The 23,313-nt window shown below is 31.7% G+C and overlaps 1 protein-coding gene across 1 annotated transcript; it reads right to left on the bottom strand.

The window, feature by feature from the left end:
• Nucleotides 1–2,505: 2,505 nt before the first annotated feature.
• On the bottom strand, nucleotides 2,506–6,308 carry LOC11416088 (pectin acetylesterase 8). The gene is made up of 12 exons (XM_003613874.1): nucleotides 6,182–6,308; nucleotides 5,391–5,473; nucleotides 5,140–5,269; nucleotides 4,983–5,062; nucleotides 4,781–4,867; nucleotides 4,574–4,698; nucleotides 4,363–4,423; nucleotides 4,186–4,239; nucleotides 4,016–4,093; nucleotides 3,057–3,150; nucleotides 2,832–2,977; nucleotides 2,506–2,625 (listed from the first exon to the last, which is right to left on the bottom strand). Exons 1-12 carry the CDS (start codon nucleotides 6,306–6,308, stop codon nucleotides 2,506–2,508), a joined length of 1,185 nt encoding a protein of 394 aa, XP_003613922.1.
• Nucleotides 6,309–23,313: the final 17,005 nt, after the last annotated feature.

Below are 23,313 nucleotides of genomic sequence, written 5' to 3'. Positions count from 1 at the left end.
AAATAATAAAAGATTGGTTATGCTTATGTGTGCTTGATATGTATGTATTTAAGTTTAAACTCCTCTGAAATTTTCAAGGGAGGGATATTATTTTTATAAACGAGTTAGGATGGTTATTAAAGTTTCACCGAGACATTGGGGTGTCTCATTACATGCAACTATATTTGTAGAACTTGCAATTTTTCTTTATTGTTGATTGGTCTTGTCAATGTCATACACACACTTAGGCAAAGTGTTTGGTACCATGAGCCTTTTTGAAGCCTACCTTGATTTTGTTCTTGAATTTAATCCCTTTGAAAAGTCAGTTTGAGTCGGTAGGTGTAGATCCTTTTCTTCGGTGACAAACTATATACTAAGCCTAGAGACCTTAGGTTTTTAACTCAAATATTTGTTTGGAGTTAGGTTGTTGGATCTTTCTAAAAATAAGTTTGGGTTGCTTTTTGGAATTTGCAATCAACTAAGTTTGGGGTAAGGGTACTAGTGAAGTGTAGTACTATAAGTTTGAAATTCATGAATGATAATGCACAAAAAGGTGATAGAAAAAAAATGAAAGAAAACAAGAAGAGACAAGACAATTGAAAAACATCACTGTCTCAAAAGTTACAAGAGTTATCTAGTACTTGTTTGTTGTTAACTCATTGGTGAATGGGGGGAATGTTCTCATTATCCAAAAATTGTAGGAACGCTTAACTCCAAAAAATTGTAACCTACGTTTCCAAATATTATCCCACCTATACCTAAGCTCCATTATAACCCTAAAGACCTTTACAGTGAGTGATGACATGGAATTTGTTAATGTCTAGAAACTTTTGAAATGTATGGTAATATGTAGATTTGCATGTCGACGTTGTGAAACCCTTATCAAATTGTTGCGTGAGATTGTGAATTGTGGATGCAATCAAGTCATGCGGCCCATCAAATGGCTACCAATGAGATGCACTTTTGGGTTCTATCGCGTGGTTAGATAATTGTTATCATACAGTCATTTATTAATTTTGCAAGTAAATTCCTTGAGGACAGATTCAAGTTTGGGGATGTGATGACATCATGTCATTACATAATTTTTAGAGTATTTTTCATCATTTATATTGAGTCTATAGCAATTTGAGACAGTCTGGAGGTTCAAAAAGCAGAAAAACTGAAGATTTTGGAGAAGTATTGCATCGTGACACGATTTGGGCATCATGTCACGATTTCATGACTAGAAGTTAAGAGTATCTCTGCCTATTAAATCGTGTCACGATGGCATAATGGTAACACGATTGTGAAACTGAATTATGAGAATCGTAGGCTTTTAATGTGGAATCGTGTCACGATTACTGAGAATCGTGTCACGGTTTTAGGTGCATTTGTTGCCTATTTTCGCTAAATTGTTTTCAGAAACAAGGGTTTTGAATTTTGGAGATATGAAGCGCAATTTTGAGAGCAGAAGACTGAAGAGGTGGCCATCCCATCCAACTCATATAGATTATGTCTTAGATGAATCTGAGGTAATCCTATTTGAAACATGTGGCTGTGAAACTTTATTGCTTGTGCATATTAATCTAGTTTTATTCAATTCAATTGTTTTTAATGCTTTTTATATATTGACACTATATAATTTGAATTGGTAAGATGAATGACTACTAATCCTAGCTTACGACTTAGACCTATTTGAATTGTTCAAATAAACAGGGTTAGTCTAGGAATAAATAATCATTTATTTGTGATATTAGGTTAACGCTCTTAAAACCTTCGAAGAATGTTAGACCACTTAAGGAATTAGGAGTTGTAAGCTAACAAGAGGGATCTAACTCAAGGGATTGATTATAACTATTTTAGTTAACCATCGTAAAACTAGAGAAGTATGCATAGGAAATAGGTGCAGTTTACCAAACGAAAAATCGACTCCCTAGGGCAACCCCCCAACTTTACATATCCGAGATAATAACAATATTGTTAAACTGAGATTAACACAGTCCTCGTAGATACGAACTTAGATTTATTACTTCGATAAAATTAGTATACTTGCTAAATAGCTATCACCTTTTATCGCAAGTTCCCAGTTTCTACAACATTTTAGATGCAAATATCTTATGACGTAGCGTGTTCAAAAAACTCTTAGAAGTATGATGAACACGTATTTAATTAGTGTATTATCTAACTGTTTATCCAAGTGCACCCTTGATGTCATTTTGCTTTCTAGTGGTTTGCTCTTGATACCAAATTTTTCATCTTTGCAGTTCAATGCATTCTTAAATACCATATTCTTATCACCGGTAACAGTTTGTTTGATAGTAGCAGTGTTGCTTGACCACACTCTTGAGGTAGAAAGGTCAAGGAATGATAGAGGAATGCCATGGTGGGTAAAGTTTAGAACCTTTAGAGGAGACAGAAGAAATGAAGATTTATTGATAGCTTGATAAATCTGTAACAATCATATATCTTTCTCATTTTATTATGTTTTTGCAACAATGATGAAATATATATTTATTATGTGTATGGATTGATTCTGATGAAACAAATCTATAGTTCTGCATCTTGATTAACGTGGGTGTGACATGTTGGATTGCAAGGGTAAGGACAATCTATCTGATGGAAAGGCCTTCTGTCATAAAACCAGTCTGCTACAGATTTTGCAATGGTCTGCAAGATGTTATGCAATGCAAACAAGTCAGTTATTCGGCTAGATTCATTGTTGCGACTGAAGAGTTGTTGGATTGGGATACAATAGTATGTGAACCTGAATCCAACGACTCTGAAGCAACAACAAAAGATATTGATCGAAAACTCGTGATATGTTAGATTTTATGGATGAAAGGGAAGGGGGGTTAAAATTGCCAGCCTCTTACTGTGTTGGCCAACAATGGAGAGCCATTAAACAACCAGAATTCCTGCAATTCGGTTTGGCAGTGGAGATAGCAAGAGTCTATGAACGTTCCTACAGATGAAGAGTTTCCTATAGGAGCCAAAGCCCTTAGGAATTCTTTCCTAAATCCTGAAAATCATGGATTGGTGAGCTTACAAGAAAGAATTAATGCTAGTAAAAAAAGAAAATATGAAGAACAAATATTCACCTTGCACTTGATTTAGTTGAGCAGGAGTGCATTTAGTTATATCTAGCTTGCAATTCTTCCAATCATCGGCATCTGGTGCCAAAATGTTCTTAATCTGAATCAAAGAAATATCTTGAGGATCAATATTGGAAAGTGTGCTATGGCGATCCAAACTTGCGCATGCATATTTTGTGCAGTCATACGAATCTTGGCCGTCAGATCAACATTGGGCGGTCAGGATTTTAAGTTTGGTATTTTATGTAGTTCAATTGTCTCTACCTAAACATAAAGGTTTGGGAAACTTTTGAAATGATTCAAATCATGTACAAGACACTTTCAGTCGATTCAAACTTCATCTTAAATTCAAACGAATCCATAATGCATTTGTAGTCATCTGAACCAATTAACACATTCTCTGATTCGATTCAAACAATGTTTTCTTTTTCCACTAGAATCATCTTTCAATTGTTCTAAAATCCTCCATCTATAAACATAAATTTCTCTCAATATTTCCCACAAAAAAAATCATTCATTATAAAGTTTCACTACTCTCTCTTTCCCTCAAAATCTTTGGGTAAACACTGTCATCAAAGTTTTGAGATTGCATCATAGTTTAGGAAATACTCTTAGGTTGTGTAATGGTTTGATTTTCTCAAGAAATTTGTGGTGCTCAAAATTCCAAAGTATAGAAAAAGAGTTTCTTTTCTCCTCTAACATCTTAGGGGATTTAACTTGTTTGTGAATTAATCATAGATCAAATTCTTCTCTATTCTTGTTGTTAGCGATTTATCGCTTAAGATTTGGTTTGATTTGTGATCTTATTGGATTTGCAATTTAGTTTGCTACATTTGATTGTATTGTATTAACCTAATTCAATAATAGCGAAATTTAGATTTTTTTAAGTTAAATTCATGCTCAAACTGCACCTAATCCAAATTCCCAAATAAACTTATTTATGTTGAGCAACAAAATAATCTAACCTGATAAGAGTCGATTGGCGAATTTACAACGAAGATCGGTGTAGTGATTTGTGATACAAAATTTTGAGGGAAAAAGCACTGCAAGATAGTAAAAATTTAGAAGTATTAGTAAAAACACCAAAGAAGCAATTGCAAAGGTAAGAAAATATAACTATATTTCACAAACTAACCAGCTCTGGTTTGAGTTTTGAAGTGCATGATCCAGGCAAATTTTTTACAGAACCCTAATAGGAGGGAAAAAATCATATTAAAAATAAAGCTTCAGAAAGTATCATTTAAATGAAAGTTTAGAATGAAATATGCTAGTGTTATCTAATGTGACAAATGATCAAAGTTAAGAAGGGTACATGTAAGGTAACAATTTGATTGAAGTACTCTTCAAAATGCGGTGCTCCAGATATATCTTTTCTGTTAATAGTAAGATAAATGTTAACTAAGAAGAATATTTTAGGTATTGCTTTTACGCGTTACCACCTAGGTCTAACGCGGGTGGTTAGTGTGCGTGTTGTAAACCTCAGAGAGTTTGATTCGTATTCGTACAAAAGAGGTGATGCTTACGCATTGATAAAGTAACCAGCATCTGAGATGCATTTCACGTTAGATCCTTTCGGTAAAAGAGCTCGAAAGCGATCACAATGCAGTAATGAGGTCAATCCTCCAGCTGAACATCCTGAGAGAATAGCCTGTAGTTGCAAATTCTGACGAGTAAATACGAAAAAAATAAAGAGGATGAAAAAGAGTGGCAAATAATCAATTTTGTCATACATTTTGAGCCTTTTTCATTCCTTTTGCTAGTAATTCCTCCATGACAGCTTCAAAAATTCTTGCTCCTCTAAAATGCAACTTAGTTACCTGATTCACGCATCATATTATTAAAATTTAAAACTATACTAAATGCTAACATTTCTTAGAAATTTTAGATTTTGAAAAAGTTTAGGGTTTAGGGTTTAGGGTTCTTAAAACTTACTGGATCGACTGCTTCCACATCACCAGTAAAAGATGAACCATCACAATATCTAATCTTGATTCTGTTCCAATTGTAAAAATCTACAATTCACAACATTATTAGAACAAATTTGGGATTTCATGAATAGAAACAAGATCCATTGTCTAGTACAAAATACCTGGATTAAACTGTTTCTTGTCATTTAAAATTCCTGAAAATGCAAGTGTCTTATTCATTTGCTTAGATGAACCTAAACGAGTCGTCATACGACCTAGACAATTAGTGACATTGTGGCACCATCCCCCTCCCTAACATAAACAAAAATTGAAATTTAAGTTCATCATCAATAAAATAGAATCTTCCATGTTTTGTCAAAAGAAAAGAAAGTAAAACACTATTATTGATTGCAATTTGTAGAAAAGAACAAACCTCCATATGAACCAACCAACTGTTGCTTCCTTTTCCATAGCCCTTATCAAAATTGTAAGCTGGTGGACTACCATCCAAACAAACTGCAAATATTTGAAATTTCACACATCGATAAAAAATATATTACACAATTACTAGACAAGATATGAATAGCACAATTACTAAGTGTGTTTGCATGAGATATTTGAAGTCTTTTAATTTCTAAATTATTTTGTTTGGGTGAGGTAAAAATAATTCTTTTATACTTTGTTTGACTATTTTTATGAAATTTCAAAAGTTGAGGAAACAATTTCAGAGTATGAAAAAATATAGACCTATGGGATCAATTTATTATTATTTTTTTAAGATTTGAAGAGTTGATTTACAAATTTTGAAATATTTATAGGATCCGGTTTGCGAAGTTTGAAAATTTAGAGATCAAATTGCGAAATTTGAACAAATTATAAGGACGAGTTTGAGATTTAAATCCTATAAAATAAAAAATAAATTTCAAATTATTAGTTTTTAGATTAGATGGTATTTGAAATTTTCTAAATTCGAATTTTACAAAATACTTCATTATGAAATTTATTCATTTTTAAAATTCTTCAAATTCATCATCAAAATAATATCATACATTAAAAAAAAAATTACACTCTAAAATTATTTTTTTTTTTAAGCCAAAAAAGAAAATATATTAAAAAAAGAAGATCAGGAAGTACAAGACTGAGGGGGCATAAACCTAACCATTAAAATTATATTATCTCAACATATTCTCTCATTCAAACCAACTATATATAAAAGTAACTAACCGGCTCCTTTTGCTACAGCATTTTGGACAATAGTGGTTGGTACAAAATCAGCTTCTGCCTTCAGCAATACCAGTAAAATCACCAGAAGGTTTAACTTTAACCATTGGCCTAATTTTGTGCTCTCCATTCTACACAAATCTAACAAATATGAAACTATGATATCCATATCCCTATGTATGTTATCTGGCTTTCAAAATGTATCCATTTTGAAATCATGCATTAGTTAATGAAACCAATCTCTTTTTAATTCAAATGTGATTTGGAATATTTCAACTTTATAGCATATGATCTTAGGATCCATATAAAAAAAAAAAAAAAAAAAAAAAAAGCATGTTATCTCTCAAGTACCTATGGAGGAAAACATTTATTCATTTTCAAACCATGCATCAATGAAACAAATTTTTTCAATGCCCTTATTAACACAAGGAAGAATTGTTTCTTTTATCTTCAAATGTGATTTGGAATATTTCAACTTTATTGCATGATCTTGCAAGCAGTAATTGCTTCATACAAGAATTACCGTTGGCTCAAAAAAAAAAAAAAAAAACTTCAATGGTTTAAGTCAATCAAATTCAAACTAACCCAAATGCCTCATTGGTTTCAAAATTCCACCATGAAAAATCAAATAAAAAACTTGTATTTTCTCAAATACGAATATCTGTTATCATAATCATAATGCAATTGTAACAAAAAAAATCATAATGCAATACAAAAAGACACAATAAAAGTAAGAAAATCCCCTTAAAAAAAATGAGTAAGAAAGTTAACCTTCAAGGCAGGAGGACTTTGATTCTAGTAGTGGGGCTAACTATAAAGATTAGAGTTCATCCGATAAATAATGATGCATCAAATTTGATATACTAAGTAGATTTTCTAAAACATCAATTACATTAGAATGGATAGTCAAAATTTGATGATATTTCCTAAAATATTAATTCTACTTTTATTTTATTTTTTAAGAAGCAAATCATTTTTCTTTTGTAAAAAGGACAATAATTATATTTTTCTAAGACCTTAATTACACTAGTCAAAAATTCATATTTCCAGCCAACGAAAAAATATATTATTTTTATATATGGTACCTTTTTTTTAGAAGTTATTTATACTTTTTTTAGGAAGTTATTTCGGTATATGATGTAAGGTCTTGTTTTGACTTCTTTTTTGTGGTCAAGTGTCTTGTTTTGACTTTATGAATGAATTTTTGTAAAAAAAATATAAAAAGAAATACATTCAAATAATTAAAAAAGAAATACACATGCAGTTCTTGTCAAAAAAAATATACACATGCAGTTCGCAGTTCTCTTCGATGTTCGATCATTTTTATTTGACGCTGCTATTAGATTAATTCGCGCTGTTCTTTTTTTCTTCCAATTTTTTCAAAAATTATTCCAATGATCTTTCAATTCATGTGTTACTGTAGATTCAGATTGTGTTTACCTCTTTGGGGCTCATGTTTACTTCGCCTTTTTTTTAGGGAAACATGCTTATAGCATTTCATTAATAATAAAAGTTTCAATATAATTGGGTATATCAAAATAAACGGCGGGACTAACTAAAGATGTGGTCTCTCTTGCAAGAGCATGAGAACTGCGTTGGCTTATCACCTAACAAACTCCACCCTAGAGTTAGAAAAGAAAGTGCTGAAACGCGGACGACGGGAGGAAATAATGCAGCCAAATTCGGACAAATCGTTCCTGGTAGAAAGGAATGCATCAGTTGTCAACTTTGAATCTGTTTCAAAATCCATATTGTCAAAGTGCATATCCCTCAACCATTGCAAAGCGGAGTGCATCCCTAAAGCTTCACCCACATCCATGGAAACTATACATGGGTATGTAATAGCTTTAGCCAGAATAAAGGTACCTCTGCATCACGAACACAAATACCAATATCTGTACGGTTGATGTGAGAAGAGAAGGTTGCGTCGATATTACATTTGTATCTTACGGCCACATGAGGCTGCCACGTGATTCGTTGTTGATGAGAGGTGGTGCGGTTGTGGGTTATTGAGACGAACTAGAAGCAAGAACGTCTGGAGCATTAGCCAGTGCCAGTCTGCAACCATGTTCCTAGCACGCTCGACAACTGTGGCACTTGTTTCTGTTACATCATCCCACACTCTGAGATTGTGGTGCTTCCATATGCTCCATATTACAGATGACAAACGTTGTGTTAATTCAACAGACAAATTCTCTAACAAGAAAAATATAGCTTTCGTAGCTGAGGCAGTAATAGAAAGGGCGTGTTGCACAGAGCCCCAAAGACCTGTCCTATGCCAAACTTGTATAGCAAAAGGACAATCAAAGAAAACATGCATGAGATCTTCGTGGTTAGATGCGCAACTAGCCCAATTAGTCGGACAAGTAACACCTTTGTCCAACAAACGGACATGAGTCGGTAAACAACCACGACACATCCGCCAAAGTAAATTCTTGAATATCTTGCCAATAAGCCTATTTTTTCGCTCATCATTCTTATTCATGTACAGTTCCTTTGCCTTCCCTATCAAATTTCTAATTCACTGTCAGGTGAAACATTCTTCTCTTTCGAATGTTCCCTTTTTTTTTTTTGCATTGAAGCTATATTGCAAAATTTGTACGAATTCTTTCATATTTTCTTTTGGCTTTTTTTTTTTACAAGATTTTCTTTTGGCTTTTATCAATAGGCTATTATCACTACCAAATGAAAGGAAAATATTTAAGGAAAAACTCAAATAATATAATCCCGATTAGCACATAACATATCGATTTAAGTTATATGCCAACAAAATATGTAGGGTACAATTTAGCCACGTTTAAACCGTGCAAATGTGTAGAAGGGGGCAGGTTTTGGATTTTATAATTCTAACTCTATTTGGATCATAAAATTTGAAGGACAATTTTAAAAGGAAAAGAAATATGGCGCGCGAGAACTTCATAAAATGGGAAAAGTAATAGTCGTAGTTTAGTTGTGTCAAACTTTTGGACCATGCGTTGTAGCCCAATTTGCACATGATATGACCCTATTAAACACTCCAAAAAATATTACTTAACCAGATCAGTTTACGGTGATTAGTTTACAATGAAGTAAACTAAGCCTCTATTTATAGAGGTTCTCTATTTTAGGTTCACTAGGCGAAGGAATGATTGCCTACCGAATCAAGTGTTTTTCCTTTGAGGGAAAAGCCAATTGTCTTCAGATATTTTTTTGAACCGTCTTAGTTCGCTAGGCAAGCCAAAACTCGCCTAGGAAACCGCCTTTAGAATTTTCTTTTAGAACTCTTTATTTGGGCTCGCTTTCACTTTGCTCAACTCCCCTAGAGAATCGGGAATGTCACTAGATGTCTTTGTGGAGCTCTGGCTTGCTTTTGACGCGTGTGTTTGCGTTGCTTTGTTCTGTATTGGTGTAGTCATGTCCAAAACCTACAACAACAAAAAGGTGCGGGAAATAGACGTATTAGCTTCCTAGCATATTTTTGAGATATAAACGATATTTATATATATAATTAGAGGATTTTTTTTGTTAAATTTCTTGTAAAACAAGTCGATAAGTTTATGGAAAATAACAGTAATTTGACACTTATTAATTCTCCCCAACTTAAAACTTTGTTTGTCCTCGAAAAGATATTTTCACCCTTCATAATTCGATTGAATGCGAGAATGAATTCACAAGGTTTCTAGTGAATCAATCATTTTTTAAAAGAGATTATTGCTAATGCATGACTCAATAGTGAATGGCACGGTCAAGTCTTATTTTTACCACTAATCTAGAATCAGACCATGAATGTGAACTATATGCAAAACACATACTTCATTTCATATCCAAATCAATAACATAGTTAATATTGAATCACACATAACACAATAATTTATAAGTAAATAATGAAATTTAAGAATATATGTTGAATTGAATTCACATCTGAAAATTATACAAACATCCTGATCAAGTTAGGCATTCATTTAAGCATGTTAGTTTGAAAGCAATAAAAGATATATCACTAAGGTCTTTTGAGAGTTATAATGGGGCATGGTTACAAAAGAATTGTCATTTATATGGGTCATTTTATTCAAAGTTGCCAACGTATATAGGATCATTGACACATTTGATATTTACATGAAACATGTTATTTACAATCATAAATCTCCTATTTTACAAACCCTTGGTGATATAAACATTTGTTATAAACTATTCTTGACAACTTATTTTCTTTTTAATTTTCTTTTTCATTTCATTCTTCTATTTGTTGTCAAGTTAATATTTTAAAAGTCACCACATTACTTCTTTTTTTTTTTTTTTGAAAAATCACCACATTACTTGACCTTCAAGTAAGCCTCATTTTTCTCCCCAACTAGAATAGAATCATATAATTTGATTGAGTGATCCTCTATCCTAAGACAAGGGACAAAATTGAAATAAACAGTAAAGGTTTAGGGTTCTATGTTCAAGAAGAAGAAAATCAGAATTTGTTTAGAGACCAGTTATGAATTGGATTTGGTAAACAAGGCATGTTCGGTAGGCGAGTTAGACTTGCCTAGCAAATATGGCAGTTACATAACCATAAGACTAAGACATATATATATATATATATATATATATATATATATATATATATATATATATATATATATATATATATCACACAACAAACAACTACTTAATTAAACAGAGTTAACAAGTTGTTCAAAGTTATTACATCAACACTTGAAGTTGAACACATTACCACACACATAAGTTATAAGGACACAAATTAAAAACACATATAAGTCAAACACAACACCACAAGTTATTTAAAGCATAGAGTTATTAAAGACTAAATTTGAAGGAGAATAAGTGACTCAAGGCATATTTAAATTTTTCAAATGTCAAACACTAGGTAAATAAGCTTAATATCAAAAATTATAAGTCAAGTAAATAAGCTTGATATCTTAAAATTATAAGCAACAATTGGATATACATGATCATTTGTTTAGTCGATAAACAATATTTTCTTCTAGTGATTGGAAGCTTTTATAGGCTAATGTGGCACCTTCTATCACGAAGTCGTATAAAAGTGTAAATATACTAAATAAATGAATAAAAAGGGTAAATTGGGTCCAAAATAAATATGTCACAATTTAAATTACAAAAAAAAAAAAAAAAAAAAAAAAAAAAAAAATCAAATGTAATAGAATCGAAATCCTGAATGTTGACGTAATCATAGCCAATTTTGTAAAATTTCAAATTACCAATGGGTAAACACTTTTTTTTTTTTTGTCAAGTAGTCTAGTGGCTAGAACTCACACAATTTAATTGTAGAGAAATGGAGTGTCCGGGGTTCGAACCCCGACTCCTGCATATAAAATGCGATATCTCTACCAACTGAGTTAAGCTCACGGGATCAATCAGTAAACACTTTAACGAACTATTTTGATACCTGCGCATTCAAACATCTATCAAATAGCATATATAACTGAAAATAAATAATGAAAACAAGAGGTGTTACACCAAACCAATTAGGTTTTTTTATTACTTACCTCCAGATTTAGTTCTTCTGCTAAATCAGCCTTTCTTTTTTTCTTGTCAGTTGTATTTGTTGAACTGGTTCTACAATTGTACACAAGTGATTGTAAATTAAATATGATTTTATTCCCTTCAACTATAATGTTTTTTTTTTTATATATTTGTCAATGTAAGTCTTTTTGTTTAGATTCGGTCCTTACAAATTCTAAAAATGTTACAATAGCCTCTACCTCAATACATGTTACAATAGTCTCATGGCCAAATAAGTTGACTCTAGGGTTAAAAGCAACCGGTTTTGAATCTGCAGAGACTAAATTTAAACAAAAATAACTTTTTTTAAGAATCAAAACTAACCCAACCAAATTGTTAAGAGGGGGAATCGATCTTAAGACCTTGAAGAGGAATAAACTTCAATGTCCTAAGTCAACACCTCTAAATCAACACAAGTGGGTTCAAACATAAAAAACACTTGCACTAAAACAGAAAAATACTATAATTAAAAGAACTAAAATCATATTTAAACATACACATTTGTCAACAAAAATATGTATTTACACATACTTTTTTTTTTAAAGGACTCGACATATATTTACACATACTTATAAAAGGCCGGAAGATATCCAAAATCAACCTAAAAATTAACTTTCGGTCTATTATTAATTCGATTTTTTTAGAAATAGATAAAATTTTACCTCATATAAATATCTCAAATTTTGTTTTTGGTCCTTCTAATCATTTTTAGCAAGTCTGGTCACCCAAATATTTTCTATCGCGTCTTTTAGACCTTGTTTTTAAATTAACTAATGCATATCTTACGCATTTTTTAATAAGTTTTTGCATGGCTACTTAGAATATTATAGCCATCTCTCATATATAGATATTTAGAATTTTTTAGCAAAACATAAATTTTTCAGCGCTGATAACTTATAAATTTTATATAATGTACTAAACATGACTACAAATTATTCAAAATTTTGAAGAACACGCGTGAGTTTACATAAAAATAGAGACAAAAATTGACAACGAAAAATATTTGAGGGACTAAAACTTGATGAAAGTTTTAGAAAGAAAAAAAGCAAAATTTGAAAATTTAATAGTGACCAAAAATTTCTAACACATTTTTTTAATAATGTGTATTTTATTTTACCTTGCAATAGATGCTTGTTGAACTTCATGTATGTCTTCCAGTTTTGCCATCATATACAAAGCCTCAATTCTTTCAATATATTCTGACCTGTTATCAGCTCGATATAGAACCTGCATGCAAATAATTGTCAACGAATAATTTAGCTAAACCTATATATGTAGTAGTCAATATTTCAATTGGTTTTATAAGCTATAGTCATTGATTAGAGTGAGTTGCTTGCATAAATTAAAGAAAACATACTTGGAGCTTATTCTTTTCAGGACTATAGGAAATTACTGTTCCCAAACATTTAACTCCATCGTATTCACTACATATAATGAGACCCATAAATTCTTGAGGATCAATATCTTCTGGAGTGACATTGTCTTCTTTGCCCTTGTTTTTTGGATTAGCATTTCTCAAAATGCTTAAAACTTCATCTGGCTTCAAAAGCTTCTGTGTATTATCTTTGTATTCAATCTAAATATTTAAATAAATCTAATTGTTAATGCAGAACAAAGGGAATATTGCAAAGTCAACATCTTACAAAATTTTACGAAAAACCCAACAATTTAGTTTTTAACTATCGTTCTCTTTTAATTTCAAGTTAGTTTATAAACATTGTAAATATAATAAGTAGTTTCTAAAGTATATAAAATTCGTCAATTTAGTTTCTAAAGCATTAGAAAATCTATCAATTTAGTCTCAAATACATTAATAACTATAATTAAATTGGCGTATTGTACTTTTCTTTTTTAAAATAATCTTAATAATTGTTATTCTAATGTGTTCCAAGTTTTAAAAAGTAGTTCATTTCTCAATCTTTTTCTTATTAATTACACGTTATTTAGTTATTTATTTATTTTATGGGTTCACCTCTATGTAAAATATTTCTTGCACCAAATTGAAAAACGTGCATTAATGAAAAAAAGTGTAATCATATATTCTTATCTGAGTAACATTATACACGTTAGAAAAACTTACTCCCTCTGTATTTTAATATAAGCAAAATTGACTTTTTAGGTTCATTCATTTAATGATGTATGTGGTTCATATTATAGACCACATACATCATTAAATGAATGAACCTAAAAAGTCAATTTTGCTTATATTAAAATACGGAGGGAGTATATAATAAAAACATAGAATTATTATAAATAAATATATAAGTGATTTTTTTTTTTTAAGAAATAAATATATAAGTGATATTAACCAAATTTGAATAATATAATTTCAAACAAGAAAAATGTACCTAAAACAGTGGATACATGACAACTAATCAATCACAAAAGGCAATGAACTCATACTTTTAACAAATTCATTCTTGAAAAAAATTGAGTAACAATTCCATGAATTCCATCTCCATCATGCTCCTTATAGATACGTTTACCAATTAAATTTTTAGCGGCCACTATTTGTTGTTGAGTTAAATTTGCTCCTCTTGTTTTCTGTGAAAAGAAGCATCCAAAATATAAGTTACGATTCTTTGCATATCTATGTCATTTGAATACATTCAACGAACGCTAAAATGAAAATATATAACATGCAATTATTGAGATCATAGCATGTAGTTGATATAAATGAGAGCATATCGCATACATGTTTGCATCTTTTAGGCTTATCTCTGGTAGAAGAAGAACCACCTTCATCAACATGAAAACCAAGTTCAAAAATTAGTAAAATGATAAATAATATTACCTCCGTCTCTAAATATAAGATCCTTTTGAGGAAAAACACGTGAAATAAGAAAGTTGAATGTTGTATTAATTTTGTTGATCTTTTTTTTCATGACAAGTGTGTGTGTGTGTGTCTGAAACGAGAGGAACCAAAATTGTACACAGGACCCTGCAAAACATAGAGCAGTAGGATTTGTACCAGAGGTACCAAAAACACAAAACAACGAAAACCAAAACAAAAAATCAAATAAAAACACCATAACAAACACAAAAATCAAACTCAACCACATCCACGAAAACCACAACAAGAACAACACCACATCACAAAACCAAACAAAAACACTCATCAAACCCTAAAACCACCTCCCCGATGAGAGACAACCCTACCTTGGATGACTAGAGCGAGGAACAACACTAGAAAGGCGGTCGAAGACCATAAGCCAAACCGCATAACCCATAAACGACAGAACATCGACACCATATACCGATTCCAGCACATGATGGGAAGAGCCTCCCACACTTAGAAAGAGCAGGGGCTACCACGATTTTTACCAAAGAACTACTTCCATGAGGAAACAATATCACTAACCACTAAAATTTCGACATAAACAAACCCTCCAACAAAGACAAGATCATCGTGGGAACTCCAGATAATCCACAAATCAACGCATCAAACATGGGTCAAATCTATCATGACCCTCTTACTAACACCTAGCCCCGAGAAATACAAGAAAAATGATAAATGTTCTGATGGGGAACACATAACCGACCTAAAAACCGAAAAATACTACAACTCACATATTCAGATATCTCACACAACAGGAACAAGTGGGACGCTGAATCCATAGGATCATCACAAAAACAACAAGAAGTACCCACATACATTATCACCTTACACCTAATAAGATTATCCCTATTAGGAACCTAGTTCTAAAGAAGTTGCCAAGAGAAAACAACTACCATCGACGGAGCCCAAGACTTTCAAACCTTCACCAACACCCTTGCCACATCCACGCGCTTATCAAAAAACCCCATAAGAATACTTAATTGAGAACTTCCTCTTTGGATCAAACTTCAACCACCAAGCACCCACCATCTCCGGAGGCCTGATTTAGGTTAACGCATAAAGGAGCTATTCTTGAATATCCAACTCCTAGACAAAAATTTGTCTCCTCCAGGAAAAATCCCACCTCCATAAATTACCCTCCAGTGACTCATCTCCCTAACCACCCCCAGTTGTTGTTTGGGCACCTAAACCAACCCCCAAAACGTAGTGATTAACAGTGTACCACCCCACCCACATATCATGCCAGAAGAATTTCAACAAAACATTACCAACACTTTTTTCCTTTCCAGTATGGAGCCACTCTATAGCTACACCTCTTAAACCACCCAACACAAACACCTCTTTCCACTAATGTGAAACCCTCTAGAGGCCCCCAGGATGAACCCCATGATGAGAACATGAGCATAAATATATATCTCACCTTGAGGATATCTCTCCAAATAGCGGGCTTGTCATTTAACAACCTCCACCTTCATTTGCAAATGAGATCAAGGTTCACGAGTCGAAGATCATGCACCCCTAGGCCTCCATCATAATTAGCCTTGCATAATTTTTTCTACTAATATGTTGTTATTCTTTTGTAATTTTGTCTTTAGTTACCATGAGTAACTAAACCCTAATTGGATAGGATTCTAAGATAAACCTCTATTTGTTTGTTAGATCTTTTAAATTCAAGTATTTTATTTACTTATTTTATAAGATCTATTTAACTTTCTTATGCTTGTGCGGTCCCAACGGAGTGTGACATAGCGAGGAAATACACCCAAACTTAGGAAGATGAGGCTTCAGAAGATACTGCTAGTTATATTTTTTCGAACGCTGCATATTGAATTATATGCTCTCCCCTTGGTTAAGGTAGAAGAGATAGGACTGCATGTATGTAAAACTACTAAGGTAAGAGAGAGTATGTGATGAACTTCTAAGATGCATAGACGAAGTTGGAGCCTTTAGATGAAAATTTAGAAATCCCGATTCTTTTATGTTTCAATTACCTCTAAGAGAGTAAGGCCCCACTCTAATACTCGTATGTTAGCCTATTGTATCATGTAGTATTGACGACCATGCAACCTTTAGAGTTATGTAAAACCTTAGTGTGGTTAACATGTGAAACTCAACATCTGGTGGGACATATTGCCCCACGAACTCATCGCTAAAATAGAACTCATGTATCGTAACTGAATGTTTACTTGTCTTTAATCCAACAAGAAAATATAGAGGATTTGAATTAATCCAACAAGGAAATAGAGGGGATTTGAAGAATCCTAGACGCCGCTAAAATTCTGCAATCAAACCAGGTAACTAATTTGCAACTGCTTTGCGCAATCAAATAAAACTCTCAGACTCCCCCAGTTTACTGCATTTATTTATTTTATTTGTTTTTATTTTATGTTTTAATAAGCAATGCTAGTTTTCGAGTTGAAATGATTATCCGTGTGGAGACGATCTTACTTACTACTTTATTACTTGTTAAAGATTTGGTACACGTGTCGAAATTTTCCATCAATTCATAACAATTGACGCCCTGCTCAAAAGGTAAGTTGTCTTCAAGTGGGCACCATGGGTGTAATGTATGAGGATGGCGAGGGTGGGGAGTGGTCACCGATGCACAAGGCATGGCAATAAGTAGCTCCTAGAAGCTTCAAGGCAAAGAGAATCCACATCAGGGAGAGAGATCCTGAAGTCGTGCAGGTTTGGAACTGCATGGTTGAAGGAAGGATTATAACAATTGTTTGGTACTACCTATACCAAAAAGATGCATCTTCTTTTCGGTAGCTTATTCCATAAGAACTCCATAATTAATCGTACTTGACTTGGAGCAATTTTAGGATGGGTGACCTTCTAGGAAGTTTTTTAGAAAGTGTGCGAGTGAGGACAAAACACACTGAAAAGACTCGAGTTGGTTTGTGGGGTCAGTCAACAATACTTAAAGTCGTATGGGATGTTACATTGGGTATAAATGGGATATTGAGAAATTTTCTAGAGACAAAAATTTCGTGTTGTGGAAATTGAAGATGTGTGTAATTTTGAATCAACACAAATGTGTAAAAGCTTTGAAGGGTGAGACGTTGTGACAAACCTAACATTATCATAGAAGATCAAGATGATTGATAATTGAAGGAGTTACTGTTTAATGTGCATGGAAATAAGATGTTGAGGGAAGTCACACAGGAAAAGATTATGGTATGAATGTGGGCATAATTGGATTCATTGTATATGACCAATTTGTGAGCTTATAGACAATATTTGAAATAACAACCCTACGCATTTAGAATGGTATAGGTCATAATATATTGTGGAGTAATTGACAATTTTTGAAAAATCACTAACAATGTGGTGAACATCAAAGTGAACCTTAAGGATAAGGATTTACTTTTATTGTGTTTCTTACCTAGAATGAGTCTTGGGTGTCCACCAACCTTTTCTAATTGAATATTATTTTCTATATATATTTTTGTCTTGCATATATGTCCTTTTCACCTATTTAGATGTTTCCCTACTACAAAATTGTCATTCTTCCCACACTATAGAGTTGCTACTCCTAAGTCATGTGTTCCCATTAATGCTTCACTCGTGAACACTAGCCTATCTTTATTATTTGTATTTTCATATCTTTTAGTGTGTAATTTGCATAAGTGATTTTAAGCAAAAAGAAATAAGAGAGGGAGAGAGATGGAGATAGAAGAATATATATATATATATATATATATATATATGTGTGTGTGTGTGTGTGTGTGTGTGTGTGTGTGTCCTCGTGAACTTCGTTTCGCTTAGTTGGTATGGACAATGCATAATATATGCACGGCCCGGGGTTTAAACTCCGGCCACCACCAAAAAAAGATAAATATATATGTCGCTTAATTTGATTTCTCAATGAAATTATGAATAGAGATTGAAAAATATGTAATCCATGTATTTTTTTTTATACATGATTACGAAGAATAGTAAGAAGAAACGATTATATATTTCTTTTTTCTTCAATAACATTTCTTTCATCTCTTTTTGTGTTGAACCAAACTAAAAGAGGAAGAAAAACACATTTCTCCCTCTTATATTTCTTTTATCGTTCCTTTGTACCAACTCATGAATTAAATATATTTTATTTTTTTCATCTTTCTCTCTTCTCACCTTTTTTCTAACAATCAAACAAACGTTGTCACTTTGATATCTCTCTTACACACACAAATTTTCGCTCTTGTTTATTTTCTAAGTTTTCAAAATGATTTTATTTTTACATTAACTAAACATTTAAAAATGCGATGAACACACAATAGTCAATTTTCTATTTGCATTCTAAATCAATTTGCTTACTTTGCCTTATTATCCTTTTGAAAGGAAATTTCGACAAACTATTGAAAAATATATTTTTAACATATTTAATAATTGGTCGCACATAAGAATCATATCAGCAAATAAAAATTGTAAACATAAAATACCCACAAGTTACATCCAAGAAGATTAAATAAATCAAAAAAAATTATATCAAAGACTCAAGATTGATATACCTTTAATATTGTTGAGGGATTGAGTGTCATATTTATCACCCATTTTCATATGAATCTCTTCAAATCATCACCTAAACATAATCCATCAAAGAATTACAAAACAAAATAAATTATCAAAAAGACAATACAATAGAAAATTTTAAAACATGAATGAAAAGACATTGTATTAAAAATTAATCTAGAAGCAACTCACCACGTCCTTGAGAATTGAGAAATTACACTTACTGTGAGAAGTAAAATATGTCAAAAAAATGTTATAACTTTATTGGTACTATGAGTATGAGGTATCATTTATTTTAATATGATATGTTTCGCTCAAGAATGTTCTCTATATAGTATTTTATATCTATGCATCACTATGACCAATAATGAATTGCTAAATGTACAATCAGATTATTTGGTTGATATATATTAAAGCCAATAAATCCATGTATTTTCTGATTGTTTGCCTTGTGTATACATATTTGTGAGCGCACCTTAAGTATGACCCAAGCACAGTGTGCAGATAAATATAGTTATTTAGCATCCCTACCACCCTCTTTTTAAATTCCAAACCCTAATTTTTTTTCCCTTAAAAATTACCTCTAGACTTAGCTATTGAAAACACAAGTTTCCTCACAAAACAAAAAACTTAATATTTGGACAACAACTTATTTTATTCTATTAAAAAATCATGTTTGAACTTTAATGTAATGGTTTTTGTTATTTTCTTTTTAGCCCTTTTGTTCTTAGAGATAGAAGTTGATACTTGTTTTTATCGATCTATGTGAATTAATGAACTAATATCATAAAATTGATTAATGTCATGTTGTATTAGAATATCTTGTTTTGATTGCAAAAATAAATTTTATTTGTCCAAAATTGATTTTTGTGGTATCTATCTAATTCAAAAAGATAAAACAGCTCCACTTTTTAAGATATTATTTGAATCCAACAAAAACACTATCTTATGAAGACTCGGACTCTAAGCTATTTAAACAATACTTGTTCAAAAAAATAAAATTTTAAACCTTTAGCATCTCTAGAGTTTGAAATCACCAAAGTCTAGTAAACACTAAAACAAAATCCCTCGAAAATTCAATTCCAACTTGTTTTCGATTTTGTTTAATGTTGTGGATCAATTAGCAAATTTAGGAGTACAATGCAAGCATTGTTTCTAATCAATCATAATCATTATTTGGTTGGTAATTTCGTAAATTTGTTTGTTTTAATAAAAAATACTAAGAAATCAACTTTGTTTTTATTTAATAATTTCCACTATTTCTCCTTAAACTTAGACAACTAATGAAATTAGACTCATATCTCCTAATCTTTCATGTTTATGCCTTAACACCAGGTTCATTCACCTCTCAACTCTCAAGAGAAGTATGATGATTCTTGAATTTATGAGGAGAAATAATGAATAGAGTGTGTTTATCAATACTTTCAAAATCTCCATCTTTCATCCAACTCTATTACGCCTCTCTACATGACCATAAATAGCTACCTGAACATCCTTCATCGTGATAGAACTTTCGATGAGTCTAAGAACCTATAATGAAGTTCATGGAGCTTTTTTTAGAATGGAAAACTTCAAATCTTCAGGGTCAGACGGGCTTCATGTATATTCTTCAAGAGAAGTTAGGATACTTTGGGTTATGTGATCTACAAGTTAAACCAAGAGTATTTCACTAATTCCAAAAAAAAACAATTGCATTAAACAAACTATTGTGCAAAAACATGTACGAGTATAAACAATCTACAAGTAATATAATATAATTATAAGAAAAGATCATTCACATGAGGATTAACTTGGTTAAAATTACAAGTTATGCCAACTTCTACCTCTACTTAACGAGAAAAATAAAAAATGGATAAAAATCATCATTGATTATGCTAATTTTTAATAATAAGAATTTTTTTCTTTTTTTTATAAATAAGTTTATAAAAGTGATAGCAATGACATAGTTTGGATGTGTCTGCCTTGTAATGAAATATGTTCGATGTTAACTAAGCATGAAGAGCTACAACACATGAGAGTAATTATAAATAACTTGTATTGTTTTACTATAAAAATAAAAAATAATGACATTTGCATTATTTTATATTTTGATCTTGATTGAATGAATGTGGTGGATGAATGTAGTGGTAGTTGATGATTGAAAATGAAACAAATGCATGTTTAGGTGCTTAAGAAAACAACAATTTTGTCAAGAATTGTTGTTCTGTCTACGTACCAGAACTTAGCGGCGGCAGTTAATTCTTGTTGAGGTCCATTGTAGTTAACAGTCTTTGGCTCAACGTTAATTAAATGTTGTTGGTACAATCAACTGCTACTGCTACTGCTACTGGGGTTAATAACGTAAATTTCATGTACGAAGTCAAATTTAAAAGAATGAAGAGCAAAATTCGTTGATTTGTTAATAAAAGTGTGCATCTCTCTCAAAATACTTTGTTTTAGTTTTTTTATAATTAATTAATTTTAAGAAAACAAAACTTGGCATGTGGCATAATCTGGTTGGTTAAAACAATCGTACAGCCACAATATGTTAAATGGCACCGTGACTTTGCGCCACAGCCACTGAAGTGCAGTCTTGATCAGACTGACTTGAAACCCACCACACCAAACCCTGAACCCGTCTCACATACCTCAACCCGCCGTCGCAGCCTCTCGCCACTATTCGAACACCAAAGTCTAATTAACTTCTCTCCGGTTCGTTCTCTCTCTCTCTCTCTCTCTTCTCTGCAAAACCCTTTCTCCCTCTCATTTTTCAATTGCTAAATCCCGAACCCTATCTTCTCCATTTTTTCAAAAATTGATGAAAAAGTAAACAGAAAAAGAGGGTTCAAACTTCTCCAACTCCTCATTAACCATCATTTTAATTATTTTGATCGTTCAATGATTAGACACTGTTTTGTTAAAACTTCTCTAGATCTTTGGACCACACATTTCTGAATTGAATTGACATGTCTATATTAGATGCTTTTGTACCATGTAGTAATAGTGATGTATTTATTGTATTTGCTAAAGTGGGAAATAATGCAAGGTAGGTGATATTGTAACGCCCTATTTTATTATTTATTTATTTTATTGAGTTTAGATGTCTTTTTATAATTTAGTCGATTTATTTTGATGAGTGATATTTTGTTATGTTATATGTTGGTATTTATTAGTATAATATATATGTTATTTGGTGTAGAAATATATATGTTATCTGGTGTAGAAATATATATGTTATCTCGTGTAGAAATATATTTGTTATCTCGTGTAGAAATATATATGTTATCTGGTGTAGAAATATATTTCTTATTTGGTGTAGAAATATATATGTTATAGAAATATATTTGTTATAGAGATATATTTGTTATTTGTTATAGAAATATTTTATATTATATATTAGAATAGAATATTGAGACTTTGGGGCCAGATTTGAAATTAAGAGAAAATAAGTAGGTTAATGATTTATATAAAAGGGAGAGTTAGAGTTAGAAAATAAGGATTTCGTGAAACCTGTTTTTGGAGAAAAGGGGAGAAAACCAAGAGAAGAGGAGAACCAGAGAAGTGAACCTTTCAATCGATCAATCTAAGGTAAGGGTGGGACTAACTTTCTCTAATAATGGGTTGTATAATTCTGAAAAAGGGTTTAACCTTGTAGTTGTTATTAGTTTTGATGTTATAGAAATTAGGGTTAGATTTCATTCATAATCTTTTGTATAATCTCTTTTTCTACTTCTACCCATAAGTGCCTATATGTGATTATTGTGGATTTAATTGGTGAAATTTGTGCTTATGTTTTGATGCAATGTTTGGGCATGTGAATTTGATGTTAATTAAGTTGTTGATGATGAATTTATATGCTCAAGTTATGTATATATGTATACTTGTGTTTTTGCTCAAAATTGGTGAAGTATAATGTTGTTGTTGATGAATTCACTTCTGATTGTTGTTGTTTTGTTATGAAATGTTGTTTTTTGATGATTTTCTAAAATAATGTTTTGGGTCAAGTTTTATATGGTTTTGAGTCTCTTTTGATGTATATAAATGTTTAGACAAACTTTGGGATCAAATTTGGGCATAGGAAAGTTAAAATGGGATTTTGGGGTGAAAAATGGGTTTTTCCCGAGTTGCTCTCTAACAGCACGTCCTGTTTCATGTTCTTGCGTCTTTTTCACACGTTTCTGTTTTGAATTGGCATTTGATGTAAACATGAAAGTTATAGATAATTGAGTTAGCTTTCCAGTGGCTTTGGTTTGACTTGAAAATGATATTTGGTTCTTGAGTTATGATGAAAATACTCCAAGGA

Source organism: Medicago truncatula, chromosome 5 (assembly GCF_003473485.1).
Source record: "Medicago truncatula cultivar Jemalong A17 chromosome 5, MtrunA17r5.0-ANR, whole genome shotgun sequence".
Taxonomy (NCBI): Eukaryota; Viridiplantae; Streptophyta; class Magnoliopsida; order Fabales; family Fabaceae; genus Medicago; species Medicago truncatula.
The sequence above is the reverse complement of the archived record's forward strand: the minus strand, read 5'-3'. Positions and strand labels throughout refer to the sequence as shown.

Coding starts and splice junctions, on each gene's coding strand:
- LOC11416088 (XM_003613874.1), bottom strand. CDS start 6,308: ATGGAGAGCACAAAATTAGGCCAATGGTTAAAGTTAAACCTTCTGGTG. Junction 4,699..4,780: donor GAATGAAAAAGGCTCAAAAT/GTATGACAAAAT, acceptor TTGCAACTACAG/GCTATTCTCTCAGGATGTTC. Junction 4,424..4,573: donor GCTGGTTACTTTATCAATGC/GTAAGCATCACC, acceptor TACTATTAACAG/AAAAGATATATCTGGAGCAC.